General features: G+C 30.7%; 1 protein-coding gene across 1 annotated transcript in view; it reads left to right on the forward strand.

The window, feature by feature from the left end:
• STPG2 (sperm tail PG-rich repeat containing 2) overlaps positions 1-20,927 on the forward strand; it is a 250,177-nt gene that overhangs the window by 146,663 nt on the left and 82,587 nt on the right. Inside the window, exon 11 of the mRNA XM_036227683.1 lies at positions 12,331-12,490. Coding sequence (XP_036083576.1) covers positions 12,331-12,490 — 160 coding nt within the window. The remainder of the gene's footprint in view (positions 1-12,330; positions 12,491-20,927) is intronic.

Genomic DNA, 20,927 nt, shown 5'->3' on the forward strand with positions numbered 1-20,927 from the left:
TATCTTTATTCCTTATGAAGTTAAAATATATTGGATGTTTTTAGAGAGCTATAACCTTTGTATGTATGGCTCTGGAAAATGGTAGCCTTTGAAGCCCTTTTATCTAATGGTTCATTCTGCTTATTTTATTTTATTTTTTTACCTACTCAATCAATAAACATTTAGTATCACTAAAAAATATGCTCTGAAACTTGACACTAAATATAAGCTAACTCGAACAATTCTTTAGCATCACATAACCATTATAAATCTGAAAGAAGAGAAGATATTTAAGATATATTTTATTCATGAGAAAATATATTTACAGGAACATTAGAGGAGCATTATTAGGTTTCCTAGATTTCAAATATATGATTTGCTTTTTGCTATTGCGATCTATAATCTATGCAAAACAGTTATTTTTGTGTGTGGTTAACATTACCAGGGCCTCCTATCTAGACAATGTTCATTTCCCCTTGTTCCATACCTTCTTTGCCTTAATAAACTTGCTTTCTCTCTTCTTTTTTCAAAAATCTTTTTCATAGTTTATCCCTCTTTGTCATCACTTTTCCTCTTCTCTAGATATAACCATAAAATTTTGGAGTAATGGGGTGCTAAGATATTTATAGCTCACAGAAAGCAAGGCTGAACCAGTATGTCTACCTTTTTCTCACTATAGTAGAGGCAATTTCCACATATAAACAGTTCTATGATTCATCTCATTGCCTGTCTCATAGGAAGAAAAAACAAGAGAAAGACACATATGCTGTGCAGTGACCCACTAAATATTTCTGAACATGACCTTCAGCAAACATCATGGTAAAAGGTGATGGATGAGTGACTGAGAACCTCGAAGGCCTTCTTGAGGCTAATAATAAGGCTTGAATATAACCCAGTAACTCTGACTTCTATCTGTGGTATTTTAGTATCACCATTATCTTGAAAGAATCTCTTTTTTTATATAAGGGATGATTCTTGCCATATTGAATATAAGTAGATGACAATAGGAGTCATCTGATTTAAAAAAAATTTGAACATAGAAAATTGATTTGACTCTTATAGACATTTTCTAGAGTTAATAATTTTCACAACTCTACTATTCAAATTCCCACATCTCTTACAAATCACATTCAAAATTTACCTCTTCTAAGTTTTCTAAGTTTCTCAAGATGATTTTCGTGTGTTATTTAAATCTTTCCAACTGGCTCTGGGAGCATTTATATATTTTTTAAAGAATCACTTACATTAACTTTATTCCTTTTCACATTCGGCTTACAAAAGAATTAGCTTTTGGGTTTGCATTGAGTTAATAAAACTGAAGAAATGATATTATGTCAATTAGAGCTATTATACCTGGCAATAATCAATGCTTTTTCCCCCTACCTTAGTAGCATTAGCATTTACAGGAAGAGAAAGGTTATGCAGGCCATTTCTGTTCACATGTTTTTCTTTAATCTGCTGAGATATACATTTTTTTCTATAAAACCAATGTCAAAGGTGGTCATGAAAAACTAAGAATCAAAAGTAAAAGTCAATGTTTTTGATAGCAACGAGAAAGAAATGCATCACACATAAAATATTAACCAAATTTAACTACTTGGAGACACCCTTTAATGATTTTGTGAAGGTTAGTCCTTGATCAGTTTTTATGGATATTCGTACTTCTGTATCATTGCTGAGGTTACAAATTACATCTGTCTTTATTAGAAACAGGAACATCTTTAAGGAAAGTAATACTTAAGTAGTCTTTACACAATATACATTTTATATACAACTGCTTATGTATGAGACAAATTTAAAAACTGTAGGAGTTGAAAACACGTCTAAGGCATAGGATTTGCCTTAACATTATGGGGGAACTTAGGGATAAGGCCAAACATGATGAGCAGAAAGGCTTCAAGGTAGACAGATACTGATGGGTTCATTCACTCATTCATTAGTTCATGTGATTAAAAAATATTCATTGATCGCTTTCTGTGTGCAACTCACTTGCCTTTACTGAGGATACAGTAATAAACAAAATAGATACTTTCGAACCCTCAAGAAGCTTACATTCCTATGGGTATGAATGATATTAAACAAATACTTAAAGACTTGTCTAACTGCAAGTGTAACAACTACTGCAAAGTTAAGAGCTGTGTTCTGCAAATTTATCACAGGAGACCTGACAGAGCTAATGGATTCAGGAAAGATTTGAGACCCAAAGGATAAGCAAGAATTAGATAACAAAGCCAATAAGCCATAGGTTAAAATAACTTTTGATAGAGATAGTCTAATATATTGGGTGAGGTACTCTAGAGGTGAATTAGCATTTTTTATAGTTTAGCGCCCTCAAAGGCAAGAGCTATTATAACTGAGATTACTAGTTGCCTACCCTATGTTTATTCTCTTTTCCTTCCTTGACAACAGAACCCAATTGTATTTAGAAAACATGTTTAGGTTAAACAACTACTTTTTTCCAGGTTCTGTTATAGTTATAAAGTGGTTATTTATCACAATCTTTACTAATGCAAAGAAAGCAAACATTTTGGATTAGGCTTCTAAGAAAGTTCCTCAGCAAAGGCTGTTGTAGCTGTTAACACAATATTTACCTTTTGACCTTTCCCTTCATTTCTGAAATGAGAATGTCATAGCAGGAGCTGTGGTCAATATCTTGGAAACATAAGGATGAGTATGGAACAGAAAGTATGAAAGGGCCTAGATTCCCACTGTTATTATGGAGCCCCTAGGACTCCTGGATTTCCACCAATGGTTTTCTTTAATTTGAGAGAATAAAAAAATTAATCCACAAATATGTAATGTCAATAGACTCTTATTGTAAGAAACCTTGCCTTCCTTCTCATCAGATTGGCTTTATCCTCTTTCTGCTTTGATGTTGAAAAGAAACAAATGTTCAAATAAATATGATATATTTGTTTCTGTGTTTATGTAAACAGTAAGCAAAGAATTACAAAGCAAAGAATATCACTTTTATCTAGGTGATCAAGAATACTTCACAGGAGAGATTCCAGTTGAACTAGGCTTTACAATTTTATATTTGCATTCAAGAAGAATTTTCTGAATTTTTTTCCCATAGGCATGAAAATTTCCAGCAGATTTTTGTCATATTTTAGTACAATAACTTATTTGCTATTGAGATGCCCATTGTTTGAGATTGGAAGATCTAAAGTTTAAAGAGGTAGTTAGTATAGTTGTCAAATAGTATTTTAGAGCCCATGACAGGATTGTTTTGGTAGTGAAGAAAGGGATAAGGTGAGAGAAGATACAATAGATAACTGATGATTTTTAGTTACAGAGAAAAAAGGTAAAGTGAAAGCCAGCTTTCTATTTTCAGGCCTGGCTAAATAAGGAATTATTATAGGCAGGTGAGAAAGAATAGGTAAATGGTTGGGTAATTGGGGAAGGGAAGATAATGAGTTTTATTTTATTTCATTATCTGAGTATAATGAAGTGGAAATGTTCATTGAAGAACTAGAAATTTGTGACTGCAATGTGAATTGTATAGTGTCGGAGAAACTAGTTGGAGTCAATGGTTTTATTGCCTACATGGTTTTATCCATCAGCACTTTTTGTTATTATTTACTGAGCCTTGAAGTATTATGGTATCAATGACAACTCTAGTTCCTTTCATTAAGCAGCATTAAGATAAAGGATTTTTTCCACTGTGCCAAGAGAATATGGAAAATAAAACCAGTATTTCCTATTTTTGCCTATCACTTAAAATTTACATTATGTCATATCTATATTAAAATATTTTTCTTTCTAAAATAACCCTTATTTTTTCTAAATTATAAATTTAAAGAGTCGTGTATTTAGAATGATGAATACTAATGCTGAAAAATGGCAAGGGTAACATGTTTTTGATTATAATTTGCAGTATGGAAAACAAAGATAATTTGATCATCACTTGAAATGCCTTTCTTCTGTATACAGCCTCAATTAAGCAACCTGTATATGCATATTGATAAATTATTTTAATCAAAACTTTTTGGACATTCAGGCAAATTTCCCTACAGTTATGGCCTATATGTATTTTTTACTACATATATTTGATTAAAGACTTTGATTCAAAGTTTCGATTGAAAGTTTCATTGAAGTCTTATGTAATTCACTAATAGAACAAACTTCATTATAAAAGAAGTTCTAAGTAGCTTTTTAATAATTATATATTTGGGATTTTAAAATAAAATTTTATACTTCCCTATGAAATAATGGCTGGAACAAGTACCCCCAAAATATAATTATAGTTTATTTTAGCCCAAATCATAGTAAGTGATTTTTACTATATTGTGCTACCTAATATTATGTATCTATCTCTACCTCTAACTCTCTCTCTCTCTCTCTCTCTCTCTCTATCTCTATCTCTATCTCTATCTCTATCTCTATCTCTATCTCTATCTCTATCATATCTATCTCTATCTCTATCATCTCTATCTCTAACTCTATCTCTATCTACATATCTATATCATCTATACAAATATATATACATCACTAGAAGCAGAAATAGAATATTTCATAACTTGAAAGAACAAGTTCTGGTTTAACTGCCTATAATTTTAAATCTAGTGGAATATATGAATTTTTGTCATATAGCTATTCTAATTGACCTGTCGCATATTGCTGTGTGCTTGTCCTACTAGTGAGAATTTGTTTCCTAAGCACCACAGGACTGAAATTCTAGTCTTCCCTTGTGCCTCCGCATACTCTTTCATGTTGCCCTTCTGAGTTGTGGTTGACAGTCTGAGGATCTCCTTTTATTCTTCCCTGCAAATTCTACCCTTTACTAGTTTTTAGCTTTCTTTTGTAGCTTCATACTCCCTTCAGCTTTAAAATTTGGCAATTATCTTAAGGAAGAGGCTCGTACTTGTTGCTAATCTTTGCTTTAGTGTGGCTTTGGTTCTTAAGCATCATTAGTTAGACTACAGGTTTTACTCTGTCTCTCCAGCCCAGACCTCTAGCTCTTGTGTCCTCTATCACTTAGCAACTTATTTTTTAATTTTATTTTTTATTAGGCTTTTAAATTTCTATTTTTAATTTATCGATATTCAATATTATTTTATATTAGTTTCAAGTGTACTACATAGTGGCTAGACATTTATATAATTTACACAATGATCCCCAGATAAGTAGTACCACCTGACACTATATCTAGCCATTACTATATTATTGACTATATTCCCTATGCTGTACTTCACATCCCTGTGACTATTTCCTAACTACCAATTTGTACTTGTTAATCACCGTTTCCCCGCCCCGCCCAAACTCTCCTCCCATCTGGCAATCACCACTTTGTTCTCTGTATCTATGAGTGTTTCTGTTTTATTTGTTCATTTATTTTGTTCCTTAGATTCCACATATAATTAAAAGCATATGGTATTTGTCTTTCTCTGTCTGACTTATTTCACTTAGCATAATACCCTCTAGGTGCATCCATGTTATGCAAATGGTAAGGTTTCGTTTTTTATGACTGAGTAATATTCCATTGTATATATGAACTACAACTTCTTTATCCAGTTGTCTCTTGATGAGCACTTAGGTTGCTTCCATATCTTGGCCATTGTATATATTGCTGCAGAGCACATAGGGTTGCATATATCTTTTTAAGCACATTTATAATTGTGAAAAACCAGAGATGAGGTTGGGCTCCCATAGTCTTCATACTAGACTATGTGACCTTTAAAAGCTCCATTAGTTTCTCTTTCCCTTGGAATAACTTCTCTGCCTATGGCATACTCGGTCTTTAGCTTTTGTCCTGACTTGGTAAATACCTCCATATGGAAGAAAGCAGCTTATAATGTCAGCTTACACAGGGAGAATTCTTTCCTTTTTTGAATTTAGTACATAATTTAGTCCTCTTTGCTTCTATAGATATCAAATATTGTTAAAACTATAAGTTTAACATTTTACTACTTTTAAAAGATAAAAGTGATTTCACAAAACCTACTCATTGGTGAAAGTCCTGGAGTACTGTTTTAATTAGATAAATTATATTAAATAAAATTTAATTAAATAAAATATATTAAAGAGCAATTTAGAAACATATGGTTACTGTCACTCAACATTTTAAAAAAGTTTAATTTACAATAATATAGTAATTTAAATTTTTATTTATAGCTCAACATATGAATAAATATTTACATAACTACAAGAAGAAACAAATTCAAAAGATAAACCTATTTTATCTTATCTATCTAGCTAGATCTATCTTTAAAATACAGAATAGAGTTGACAACCCTGTGATGTTACTGACAAGAAAAAAATGTAAAGGATAGCTCTATAGGTTCTTGAAGCAATAGACAGACAATTATTCATTTTCTTAATAAATTTGAAAACAAGTGAAATGGAAAATAACCCTACTGAAGAAAAAAATAATCTAGAATTGCTATATTATCTATTCACTTTTTGAACAAAACTTATTAGATATTCAAATATAGTACAATATAAATGGATTATAAAGTAAAATAATTTAAATGAGTTAAGAAGTTCAACAATGCAAATGAAAAATTTACAATAATGAAATGAAAATAACTAAGTGGTCTCAACAGCAGATTTAAGGTGAAAGAAGACAGAATCAGTGAACTACACTATAGCTCAATAGAAATAATTGAATCTGAAAAACAGACAGAAAAAGATTGAACAAAATGAGCAGCTTCAGAGACCTATTGGTCAGTATCACATATTCCAGCATATATGTAATTGAATTCTCAGAAGAAGTAGTAAGAAAGGAGAAAAAAATATTTTTAATAATGATGAAATACTTTCGAAATTTATTGAAAAACATGAATATACAAGTCCAGGTGGCTCAATGAACTGCTAGTAAAATAAATATAAAGAGAATACACTTGATACATCATAGTTAAAATGCTGTAAGCCAGAAACAAAGAGAACATCTTGAAAACAAAAAGTAGTTTATTACACACAATGAAAATAACATGATCAATAGTGAATTTCTCATCAGGAACAATGGAGGCCAGGAATCAGTAAAATGACATATTCAAAATGCTGAAGGAAAAAATGTCAACTAAGAATTTTTTAAAATTCTTTTTCTTTTTTTTCTTAAAATTATTGGGATAACATTGGTTAATAAAATCAAATAGGTTTCAAGTGTACAATTCAATAATATGTCACATGTATATTGCATTGTTTGTTCGCCATTCAAAGTTAAATTTCTCTGTCACTGAATATTTGACCCCCTTTACACCTATCTACCTCTCCTTCTCCTTCTTCCGTTCCCTCTGGTAACCACTAACTTACTGTCCATGTTCATAAGTCTCTCTGTTTGTTTGTCATGTTTGTTTGTTGCTTTCAGCTTTGCATTTCACATATGCATGAAATCGTATGGCTCTCAACTTTTTCTGTCTGACTTATTTCACATAGCATGATATTCTCAAGATCCACCCATGTTGTCTCAAATGGCAGTATTTCATCTTTTTTTTTTTTATGACAGAGTAATTTTCCATTGTATATATGTACCACATCTTCTTTATCCAATTATCTATTGAAGGACACTTGAGTTGTTTCCATGTTTTGGCCACCATGAATAATACTGCTATGAACATCAGAATGCATATATCTTTACAGGTAAATGTTTTCAAATTTTTAAGTAAATACTCAGAAGAGAGCTTGCTGAGTCATATGGTAATTCTATTCTTAATTTTTTGAGGAACCTCCATACTGTTTTTCATAGTGGCTGTACCAATTTACATTCATACCAGCAGTATATGAGGGGGCGTTTTCCCCTAAAACCTCTCCAACACTTGTTATTATTTGTGCCATTCATGATAGCCATTCTAACAGGTATGAGAAGGTATCTTGTTGTGGGTTTGATTTATATTTCTCTAATAACAGTGAAATTGAGCATCTTTTTGTATGTCTGTTGGCCATTTGTATGTCTTCTTGGGAGAAGTGTCTGTTCAGGTCCCTTGCCCATTTTCTAATTAGATTTTTTTTTTTTTTTAATTGTTAAGTTGTATGAGTTCTTTGTATATTTTGGATATTAGGCCCTTATTGAAGGTGTCGTTTGCAAATATTTTCTCCCATTCAGATGGCTGCCTCTTTGTCTTGTCGATGGTTTCTTTTGCTGTGCAGAAACTTTTTAGTTTGAAATAGTCCCATTCATTTATTTTTGCTTTTACTTCCCTTGCCTTTGAGGTCAAATTTATAAAATCCTCTCTAAATTCAAGGTCCATGAGTTTAGTATCCATGTATTCTTCTATGTAATTTAGTATTTCAGGTCTTATGTTCAGGTATTTGATCCATTTTGAGTTCATTTTGGTGTATGGTGACAGATAAAAATCTCATTTCATTCTTTTGTATGTGGCTTTCTAATTTTCCCAGCACCATTTATTGAAGGGGCTTTCCTTTCTTCATTGTATGTTTTTGGCTCCTCTGTCAACAACTATTTGCCCATATATATGAGGGTTTATTTTTGGGCTCTCAATCCTGTTCCATTGGTCTGTGTGTCTGTTTTTCTGCCAATACCATGCTGTTTTGATTATTATCGCTTTGTAGTATAATTTGAAGTCAGGCTTGTTCTTTTTCTCAGGATGGCTTTGGCTATTTGTGGTCTTTTGTGCTTCCATATAAATTTGATGATTTTTTTGTTCTACTTCTTTAAAAAGTACTATTGGGATTTTGATAGTCATTGCACTAAATCTGTATATTCCTTGGGTAATATGGTCATTTTAACTATGTTGAGTCTTACAATCCATGAACATGGAATATCTTTCCATTTCTTTGTGTCTTCAGTTTCTTTTAATAATGTTTTGTAGTTTGCAATATATAGATTCTTCACATGCTTTTTAGGTTTATTCCTAGATATTTTATTCTTTTTGTTGCAATTGCAAAAGGATTTTTTTTTTTTCATTTCTTCAACTAAGAATTCTATATCCAGTGAAAGTATCATTAAAAAACAATTACTATATAAAGACATCTTCAAATCTTTTACCATAGCATGGTAAATGAAAAATTTATTCTGAGACTGAAACTCAGTTTAACTTTTATTTAAAGTGCGCTACAGTTTAGGAGATTACTCAGGGATCAAATACTTCATTCCTTGCTGGGGCTGAGGGGTTTAATTGTGGATGTCTGGTAATCAGAGTTTTGGAATATCAAAGCATACTTGCAGTTTAATATGTCTGAGTTCAGATGGTGATATGAAATTTCACATGTCAAAGTGTCAGGGAACACAGATGGGATATTCTGAATTTAGATGAACTCAGAATCTGCTCTCTGGACTATAGGTCAGCTAAGCTTGCTTTTTAAGTGGTTGATACAGGAGCTCTGGGCATGGGAAATTTTGCAGGACTTTCACATGACATTATTGAATACAATCACAAAGCATATGAAATGGCTTTCCCAAAATACATACAGGATGACCTTTTTGAAGTTGGTTGAAACCAGCGATTTTTTAAAAATTGCCTGAGACATGTCTTTATATGATTCTCAACAACTTAAAATACTAAGAACTTTACTTTTAAATATCCTGGCATCTCTCTTTAGACAAGGGAAATATCATTGAGGGTTATATGTAGTTCTACACCTAATAGAAATAATAGTGCTAATGACAATGAAATTAATGAAAGTAATGAAAGTAGACACTAGTGCTTGTTATGTTTCAGATATCACAATTCTAAGAATTTTTCATATATAAATTATTGTAATTCTATGATTATGTATGTCATTTTTGGGTAGGGCCCTGGTTTAACAGATGAAGTCAGGAAGCCAAGACACCTTAGACTTACTTTTAATTTGCATGGAGGCATTTTATTTTTACAGATATTTTATAATATTTTTCCTAATTGCCTCTTCATTTTTTTCTCTCACTGTTTCCTCTGGGAAATGGACATAGCTACTAGGCACTGCCGGTCCCTCACTAAAATGAAAATTTTAATGCTCTATGTTTCTTTAAATAACTGGCTCATGGTTCAAAGGCTGGCATATAAGCCTATGACCTAGATTCATTTTCTAGCTAAAAAATTAAGCCAGGAAAATGAGAAGCAGGCATTTTTAGCTTTTGTTCTGGGATTTAAATTCTGCTGCAAAGCATGTGGAATTTCCCAAATACAGGAATGGAATTCAAATGCTAGGTTTAAAAGAAAAAAGCATGAGAAATGTCTGTTATATCCACATATCATATTCTTCCCTATTTTCTGTGATATATAAAGAATCACCATGGAGATCTGATCATCTTATCTATACATACTATTTTTCTCTGAAATGTTGTTAAGTGTCTATATATAGGTATTGTTTAAGTGATTGTTGCTAGACAGGGTTTCAGATTTGTCTTATCAATCATTATTGTAGAAAATTTACTTAAAATACTAACCTCTTGGTCAAATAAAATGAAAATTGAAAATGAGTAAAAAGAGTCCACAAACATCAATAAAGGACACAAGCAGAAAATAAGTTTTCAGAGAGGCATAAATATTATATAAGAAGAGTTTGTCCTGAAAAGAGCAGTATATTTTCAAGTGGTAGAGGATCCACTGAATCTATTGAAATTTAGGGTAACTAGTTTGATGAACTTTCCTAAGTGGGAACACGCTGTTGTTGAAGAAAACTGATCCCTGCTGCTATTCCTTACCTCTGCTTCAAGGCTTTTTTTTTTTTTTTTTTTTTTTTTTTTTTTTAAAGTAGTTCCTTTGTGCCAGTAGCCAAACCCATCCATCATCTAGGCTAGGCACTGGAAGAAGGTATAGATGGTGGCAATAGGCTGTTAAGGGAAGCAGGAACAATAATAGCTTCTGATAGGGAATTAAAATGTATAGGAGAAACAATCAAGATCTTTGCAAAGCTTTTCTAAATACACTGTGTATAATGCGTACTCATGATTTCTTTGTGCTTGTGTACTCTTTCATTTTCCTTTCGCATACCACAGAAGCAATCCGAAAAGATCCAAGGCATTTTTTGAGGCACTATTGCTATTGCTTATCCTCATCCAACCCTTACAAGATATATTCTTGATGCAGACAAGAAGAAAACAGCTGCTGTCATTTCTTAGTTGATTTACCGATTGGGGCCTTTGGTGTTTGACACAGGACTTAAACCAGAAATGCGGGGCTTCCTGCAAGAATCTCCGCCTCCGCCCCACACTCATGATCAGTATTCTTACTATATTTAGTACTTTTTTAGGAGTGGATGATGAGGTTGTTGGCATATGCTTGAGAGTAATAATTGGGATGTAAGAAGCAAGAGAAAGTATATTTTACAAAGTGTGGCTCCTAGATGAACTTCAAAACTATGCCTTCTCAGTATCTAAATTTTTTTGACTTTTTGAAACAGTAAAATACTTCCCTATATAGACCAAACCCTGATTGTTTAATTTTATTTTTTGGATTGAAATAATCTTTTGTGAAATAATAAGATTAACAGTTTTATAGAATCAGGTACTAATCTAAATATTTTACTTGTTTTAACTCCTTTGATCTTTGCAACAATCCTATGACATATTATATAAATATTATAATTTTCCCCACTTACAGATAGGAAACTGAAGATGACAGAGGTTAGTGGCTTATGTAGGGTCCCAACACAAGTAAGGTGCAGATATTTGGAACCCAAGAAGTCTAGTACTGGAGTCTACAGCTATAGCCATAAATAATCTCCAGCCTACCAGAGAATAATTAAAATTTAAAAGTTTGATCTTTAAACATAATGCAGATGAAGATACATGTTATATATAACATGTTATATTTTAAAATAATTTGAGGAAATGCGTTTTAAAAAGTTTTCATTGAGATGATTAGCTAATGGTTTACAGAAATTAATTGTGCAACAAATTTATGATATATTTAATTTGGTTTAGAATTATTATTGCAATTATTAATATCCATGTGGTTCATGTTGATTAAAAATGTTAATATAACTGTAGAGCATATAAAGAGCCATAAATGATGAAAGGGGAAGCCTTTTAACTTAATTGGAATCTATTAAAAATGAAATAAGCAGTCTCATTTACAAAATAAGTAAAGTATGCTCATTTAGGAGAGTAAGCAGGAATAGTTTTGCTACTTATGAAAATAATAATCATTACTCTCATTCTGTATAAAATTTGATATTCATTGTGAAATTTAAAAAAGAGAATTTGATTTATATTATAAAAGCATTTTTGTCATGAATATGGATCTAAATTTTATAATTCTGATTATTTTACCTTAAATTTTGACAGGTGACTTTACACATTAATTAGGAGGGCATAGGTTAGGGATGCTCTTTTAAATTTCTATTTTTAATAATTAAAGAAAATTTTCATAATTCTCTACTTATACCATTGTTTAGTGTGAACAACCATGCTATATTTTCTTGGCTATTTTCTGTATGTTTCAGCTCACCCATCGAAATTTTTTTCAGGATATTCCAGCACCAGGCAGCTATGATGTTCAAAAATCATATGAGATGTCCCAAGTTCAACATAGATACATGCCACCTCGTAGTTTTGTGGCTAAAGTAAAACATACCTCTTTTCTCAGCACAACTCCCCGGTGCCTGGACAAAATGACGGATGGACCAGGTAAGTGTAGACTATCTTTTCAAAGTTATAGGGGAAAAAAACTAAGATTTCTATATTGAAAAAGACAATTGTAAACATATACTCACATTTACAATGCCTTTTTTAAGTGTGTGGTGCAAAAAGTAAATAAATAAAAAAACAAACGCTTTTTTGTCAAAAGATTTTCGATTTTTCTTTCAACTGTGAGATTTGTTTGGAGTTTTATGTCTCTTTATTTTACCAAAGACAATTTTACCAAATTTCTTAAGCTAATATTCATCTGCTATTAGGGAAAAACCCCAAATTCTTAATATGCTAGAGTTGTTAGGGGAGAAAGGTACTTTACAATGATTTGGAACATCGGTCATGTACAAGATAACACATCAGGGCAGTCTTCAACATTAATTTACAAATGTATTGCTATTAAACCACCAAATTGTTCTAATGAATCTTTGTGAGAATTTGAAATAAAAAAATGAAACAGAATGGAGAAACTCTTTCAAGAGTTTTTAATGAAAAACCAGAGCAGAGGAATATACCCTGTCAAGCAAATAATAATACTTGGGGAGCCTGAGGTCTACAAAGACTTGTTTTGTTTTGTATTGTCTTTCAAGAATCAGGTATATTGCCAACTTAAAGGTTCATTTTAAGTCAAATTTAACTTTTCTTCTCTTGATTTATTGTACCATTGTTGACTTTGCCAGGTCTTAGCTTTGTTATGAAGTAGAATTTAAACAACTTAAGTGTGTCCCTGACCATACTCAATATGTGGTCACCCAGGATTGGTACAGAGAAATTAGTTCTTTTGAGTTTTGGTACTATCACTGTCACCATTGCCAAGCATGATTAATCAAATAACAAAAAATATCCACTTCAGAGTCCCTTGAAGTAGATTATGTTGAACTTCATATTTTTTGAAGGATTTTTTCTCTATCCCTTTACTTGACTCTTCATAAAAATGATTGTGGATGGAATGCTTAATAAGAATTTAAGTGCCAAGATTGGCACTACAACTTTTCATTGCTTCAGTATTTAGCTGAGGGCAAATAAATTCACTAATTGCTTCATCAGTTTTTATTTTACAAAATTAAGATAATATTTGCCACCTACTTGGCTCTCATGAGAATACTAAAGATTAATAAGTCAATATTTTAAAATCATTTTCAGAGTCTCTGAAGCTTCTTGTAAGTATAAAATCTTATAATATGAAACATATTTCTTAATGTCAAGCCAACACTATTTCCTAAAAGAATTTGGGAGAAGGGGATATCTTCATTATGATGACAGTTATTTGAAAGTCAAAGACATAGTGACTGTCAAAGTTCTCCTACTACTATAAGGTAACCAGCTTGCTAAATGAAAAGAGTTTATTTTATTGGTTAAACCAATAGTCCATCATTTGTCATCCTGCATCTTAAAGTAGCATATACTTCAAAGAAATGATAGCATAAATCGTACATGTCTCTGTAATCAATGAATTAGAAAAACTATGGATCCCTGAAGCTATTACATGATGCCATAATGTATGAAATTTGATTTCCTCTGGCATGTGCATATATTGTAATAATTAGAGAACTGTTCATTCTTTTAAATTTAATCTGCTATCTTAAAGTATGCAGTCCAAACTATGTCTTTAACATAGATTTAATAGGTGACCAGGGCTTATTCAATTAATATCCATGCTTCATTTTGGTAATTGAAGATAAACTTCTATTTGTCTTTTGTTACATTAATCCAATCAAGGAAAAGATATCCAGGTGTGATGTTATCAAATCTCTAAATAGATTATTATTTTTTTATTGTTTTTTACTTAGGTTTTTTTAAATTGATCAATATCACGAAGAATTCTTGATTCTTTTAAATATATACATACTAATATGGTATTCTGCTTTAAAATAAGAGTAGCCCATTTCTCTTCATAATTCTTAATACCATCTAACTTTTGCTAGTGACAACTAATATATTGTCTTTTTTTTAATCATCTGTTATAGAATCAAAAGATACAGTGGTAGTAGTTGTGTTAGTTATATGCTTTGTGTCTTATCTTCATATCATATTTTCTTAGAAATAAAATAAGAAAAATTGTGTTTATTAACCCTATTATTTTGTCATTTAAACATTGGTAATTTTGTTTTACTTTAATACCAATGGGAAGGAACTTCTTGGGTTATATGTCAAATTCTTTATGAGTCAGATAAAATTATTTTCTTGTTATAATGTATGTATATATACATATGCATAAAGTATATGATTATTTGAATCAATTTATAGAACATGATGTGCATATTTGTTACTTGAGATGTGACATTACTAAGAAGAATTGAGTGATTTGCTTTATAGAACTTTAAGAACATGTATATTGTTATCTTTCTACCTATAAGTAGAATTGGCAAAGTAAAATGGATGACTAGATATCTTACATTTGTAGGTAAAAGTGTTAAGAACTGAGGTTAATAAATTATATGAGTTATGAATTTGGTTGATATGTGAATAATATTCTCACAGGACTTACAAGCTTATGAGACATGCATTCAATCACTCAATATTTTATAGCCTTGTATTTATTTCAAATTGCTTTAGAACTGTTATTTACAATATGGAAATGGTTTTGTGTTATTCATAAAGTCTTTTCTTTGACTGCATATATTTAACAAGGATAAAACCCATTTTCATTAGTCTAAATTAAGGAGAGAAATAGTATATTTACAATCAGTATAATATATAAATTAAATATTGTGTAACTAATAAAAACACATTAGAATCACTTAATGAAGATATTATTAAATGAAGTATATTACATTATTAAGCAATCTACTCTCATTGCACCAAATTTTAATTCATGGATACATAAATGATTTTGTGATGGATCCAGCTCAGGTAGAGTAAAATTGTTAAATATAAAAAGACTTAAACATTACTTTATCTCTTGTATTGACCTATTTTTGAACACTTAGAGGAGGAAAATACTCAGCAAACTTAAAAAAATGAATGAAAATATTGAAAGCGATAAAAATTGGAGACTTTCATACATCATGGTGGAAGTAAAAATTGACATCAGCAATTCTCAAGGGCAGGCTTAGCAGAATGTTTCAAATATACATGGCGTTTAACTGCAAAATTCTACTTCTGGGATTTCCCTAAGAAAATAATTAATGATATGTCCAAAATTTAAGCATCAAGGATATTCATCAAAGAACACTAATAATGAAAAGTGTAAAATGTCCTAAAGGAAGAAAAATGGGATTTAGTTAATCTGATACATCGAAAGAATAGAGTACTATGAAATATTTAAAAATGGCATATATTTTTTAAAACTGGAAACAAGATAGGATTCATTTGATCGATCATTTAACACATGTGCATTGAGAGCCTCTTATGTATTAAGCACTGTTCCAAGGACTTGTAAAACAACAGTGAACAAAATTTAAACATAATTGTTTCATAGAGCTTAATTTCAGGTGTAAGAGACGTTAATAAATGAATGAAGGTATAAATCAGTAGATGAAAGAAAAGGAAGGGAGAAAGGGAGGGAGGGAGGGGGAGAGAGAGGGAGAGCGAGAGAGAGCAGGGAAGGAGTGAAGGAAAGAAGGAAAAAGGAAGAGAGGGAGGGAAGAAAGAATACCAGGTAGTTATAAATGCTATGGAGAAAATTAAGAGAGAAAAAGAGAATTGTAAGTTTAGAGTAGGTAGTGAGCCAGTTTCACATAATGTTATTGGAGAAGCCTTCCCTTGAGAATATTTAACAACCTTAGGCTTGTTAAAGATTTTGTTTTTTTTTTTTTTGTTTTTAAATTTTTAATTGTGCTTTCTATATGAACATATGTTGATTTATAGTAGAAATTTTAAGATTTTTAGGTGAAGAACAATTGAAGTTTAAAGCATAATTTCTATTAATATCAAATATTTAAATGAGTGTTAAACTCACCAGTGCATAGCATATAAGACAACACTTGTAGGCTGAACATAACAGGTACTGAGACTTCATGTAGAAAGTGTAGATCACTTCTCATGAAAATAACATTGTGATTTCTGTATCACATTCCCACAGGAAATTATTTCAGGAAACAAATATAATTTATCTTAGAAGTTAATTAAACATGGCTCATGAAGGTAGTTTTGTTCACTTTTTCAATAAACATAAGCAGTACCTTTGATATAAAAATCAGTGTAGTGTGAAAACTAATTATTTATTCTATTTTCTTAGTGGCTTGTAATATTATAGCTTCAGCAGCACTATAGAGTTTATCGGAATGCAGTTCATCCCTCTTGTTGAGTACTATCAACATACTGCAATAAATATGTAATTTTTTTTGTTTGTTTTTCTGTAGCTTCTGGAAATGCTTCTGGGTTATTAAAATGTAAGATAATTCTGAGTATAGGCAAAATCTGTCAAATCAATTTTGAGTATTCTATTTTTTAATTAAAAACAATGGAAATATTATTATTGAAAATTAGGTAACTTATTTTTCTATCTTTTATTTCTTTAGTTACTCTATATATTTAAGGTAATTTTTCATTTATACATAAGTTGAGAGTGATTATATTTGTTAATTAGCATATATAATAGGTAAAATTATCCTAATAGTTAACAGATTACTAGTTTTCTGACTTGTTCACTTTTTGAAAACTAAAGAATCTTTGAACACTATGAGAAAAGCTTCATTTGAGAAGGAGAGTGCATACGTAAGGGGGGAAGGAAAGAACTGACACACAATATTTTAGAACGTAAAGTAATATAATCAAAGTGTGAGTAGACTGGTGACTTTAAGGCAGAAAATGGTCTTTATTTATTGAGATGGAAGATAACATGTAAAGAATAACTGAAAATACATACATTTTATATTTACATATTTAGAGAGAATATATAGAGGAAAGCTTATCTCAAATATTTTATAGTTGTGATATTATATAATGGAATGAATTATAAATTATAAAACAAAAAAGTCACACTGTTTTAAAAATAATTGTATCATCCTGAATTAAGAGAGATAAACATAGTGTATAAAATAAAAAGAGGCTTTCGGATTATGTCTGTTCACCATTGTATCCTAGAGCTTGGCGCATGGGAGGACAGGAAATATCAGATAAGTATATATGTGCATATTCAGGTCCTTTCTTTCCTTTCTATTCCTTTAATATGAACATTAATCTGATCCTTTTCTTTTATTTAAAAAAATTTATTTTTCAATTACAGTTGACATCAATATTATTTTATATTAGTTTCAAGTGTACAGCATAGCGATTAGACATTTAGTTAATTTACAAAGTGATCTCCCTGAGTAGACTAGTCCCCACCTGGCACCACACATAGTTATTACGAAGTGTGTGTGTGTGTGTGTGTGTGTGTGTGTGTGTGTGTAATTTTTTTTTTATGGTGACATTGGTTAATGAAATCAAGTTTCAGGTGTATAATTTAACAGTAGGTATATGTGTATTTATACTGTGTGCTCACCTCCCATAGTTAGATTTCTTTTTGTCACCACTTATTTGACCCCTTCTACCCCATCTGCCTCTCCCCTCCCTCCTTCCCACTACCTTTTGGTGACCACTAGTCTATTGTTCATGTCCATGAGTCTCTGTTTGTCCTGTTCATTTGTTGCTTTTAGGTTTATATCCCGCATGTAAGTGATATCATGTGGTTAATGTGACCAGTGCAATCTTTACATCTGGACAGCAACAAAAGCATCTTTGGTTAATTCGCAAACTAAGACCTGAATCTTTAATTCATGTATTTTTTTTGTTGTTGTTTTTGAGTTTCGAAAAATAAGTTTTGTTTGGTCTTTATGCTATATATACAGTCTTTTTAAGATATATTATTGTTCATGACATCTTGTGGGTCTAAACATCATAACATTATACATTACTAGTATATTGTTTTTTATTGATGTATAACAAATTGCCACAAACTGAGTGGCTTAAACCAACATTCATTTATTAGGTCACAGTTCTGTAGATCAGAAATCTAGGCAGCTCTGTGAGGTTGTATGCTTAGCTTCTCAACATGTCGAAATCAAAGTGTTGAGGCTAATGTTTTATCTGGAGATTCTAAGGAAAAATCTATTTTCAAGTTTATTGAGGTTGGCTGAATTAAATTCTTTATCATTTTAGGACTGAGGTTTCTATTTCCTTGGTGGCTGTCAGATGGTTGGCCACTCAGCTCAAAGGGCTGTGTGTATTACTTGACACAAGACTTGGCTTCCTCCATCCTCAAGCTAGCAAAGGCACATCGAAATCCTCTCATATTTTAAATCTCTGACTTCCTCATCTGTCATTAGCCAGAGAAAACTCTCTACCTCTGAAGGATTAACCTGGTTGGGTCATGTTTATTTAGTTAATCTTCATATTTTAAGATCAATTGACTGGGATTTCAATTACATGTACAAAAATGTCTTCATAGTAGTAGCTAGATTAATAGTTGATTGGATAACCAGGGGATGGAACTCGGGGTAGTATCTTTGGAATTCTGCTATCAAAATTGCTTTACTCAATTATAGTGAGCTCATGCTATCATCCATTACCAAAATCCATTTCCAAATTTCTTCCATTCTTTTATTCAATCTCATTGTATCTCTAGTTTCTATGTATATGAGACTTGAGATATCGCCAACATAGTGTGATTAAAACATTTTAATTATTTGATTTTTGTATTTATTTTCTTTTCCTATAGTTCACTCAACAAGTTTTATGTTTTAAATGATTCATTTTAGATGCTTTTTACTTTCCAATTATGCTCTCTAATCTAATTTTTAAAATATTTGTTTTCTCTATTACTAAGAAATATATTTTTAAATCTCCCATTTAGATTGTAGTGTTCCTAGTGTTTAGACCAGTTTTTGCTTTATTTATTTTTTGACTACATTATAATTATTTTAACTTCCTGACAAAGTAAATTTTTAGGTATCTTTATTTTTAGTGTTTGCTTTCTTCTTTTTTCTTTTTGCTTTAGATTGTGTATGTGTATGTGCATGTATACATTCTATATTAATGAAACCATATAAGCTTTCTTTAGTAGTTTTTTTATATATCATTTTTTTCGTTTTACTTGCAGGCTTTTTACATTCTAATGCTTTTGTTGTTTCTGTTTAAATAGTTTCTTGTCTTTCTAAATTCACTTTTAGAATTTTTATCTTATAATTAGAGCTATTTAGTAAATTTATATTTAATAATTTTACTGTTGTAATTGAATTTAAATTGGCTACTTTCTCAGTGTTTGCTATTTTATCTTGCTGCTCACATTTTCTTTCTTACCTTTTCTTGCCTTTATGAGTTGAGTATTTTTAAGATTTTAAAAATTATCAGTTTGGAATTATACTCTTTTATTTTTATTTTATTGCATACTTAGTGGTTACATATTTTATTTATCAAAGTTAAGTATCAATAGATATTTTTTTCTTGTTCCCGGATAATGCAAGAATGCTAGAACAATTAAATTTCATTTACCTTTTTCCTTATTTTCTGCCATTATTTTCATGTATTTTAATTTATTAATACTTAAAAAAAGACATTATTATTGTTTTATACAAGCGGTCAATAGTCATATCGTTTTTTTCCATTAATACATATATGATTTCATTGCTTTTTATCCCCCATTCAAGATGCCATCTATAATCATTTACCTTCTGTCTGAAGTATATATGCCCTTTAGTGTCGCCTTTAGAGTGGATCTGCTGGTGGTGAATCCTCTTTTTGTGTGTGTGTGTATAACTCAAATATTTAAACATACTTTTGAATTAAAATTTTATTTTGTTTAGTACTTTAAAAATATTATTTAATTATATTTTGGCTTAATTATTTCTGTGTAGAGTTCAGAAACATGTAAATATTATTCATCTAAATTTTGCTTCTTTGAAGACAGTAAATGTTTGTTCTCAATCATACCTTGTCTTTAGTTTTCAGCAATTTTACTCTGTTGTACCTAGGTATACTTCTCTGTGTATTATCCTAATAGGTTTATATACTGCTTCTTTAGTTTATGCCATGATGTTTTTTTTTTTCCACTTTTGAAAAGTTCTGTCATTATATCTTCAAATATTGCATATTTTCTACTTATATTTACTCCTTCTCTTTTATATCCCTCCTCCTTCTACAGCTCCTTGTTTTTCAACTCCAATTAAACATTCCTTTTTGTTTTCTATTACAGCCTTTTCTTCATTTTCCCTTGTTTTGTTTCCCCATGCATCATTTAGGTATTTTATTTAGCCTTCTCTTCCAATTCGCTAATTATTTCTTTCATGTATAATTTGCCCAAAATACCAACAGTCTAATAAATTTTTATTTTTTATTATTAGTTCTATTTCTGCAATTTGCAGAAATTGGCTACTCATATTACTTATTGGCTACTTATAATATTTATATCCAAAGGATTTATGAATTACTTTTCAGATAGCATTGTAGTATATAGGAAAAGTAAAACAAACATTTTTTGTTACTAGGAGTTTAAAGGCTAAAATGGAAAATA

Source organism: Rousettus aegyptiacus, unplaced genomic scaffold (genome assembly GCF_014176215.1).
Source record: "Rousettus aegyptiacus isolate mRouAeg1 unplaced genomic scaffold, mRouAeg1.p scaffold_m13_p_10, whole genome shotgun sequence".
Classification (NCBI taxonomy): domain Eukaryota; kingdom Metazoa; phylum Chordata; class Mammalia; order Chiroptera; family Pteropodidae; genus Rousettus; species Rousettus aegyptiacus.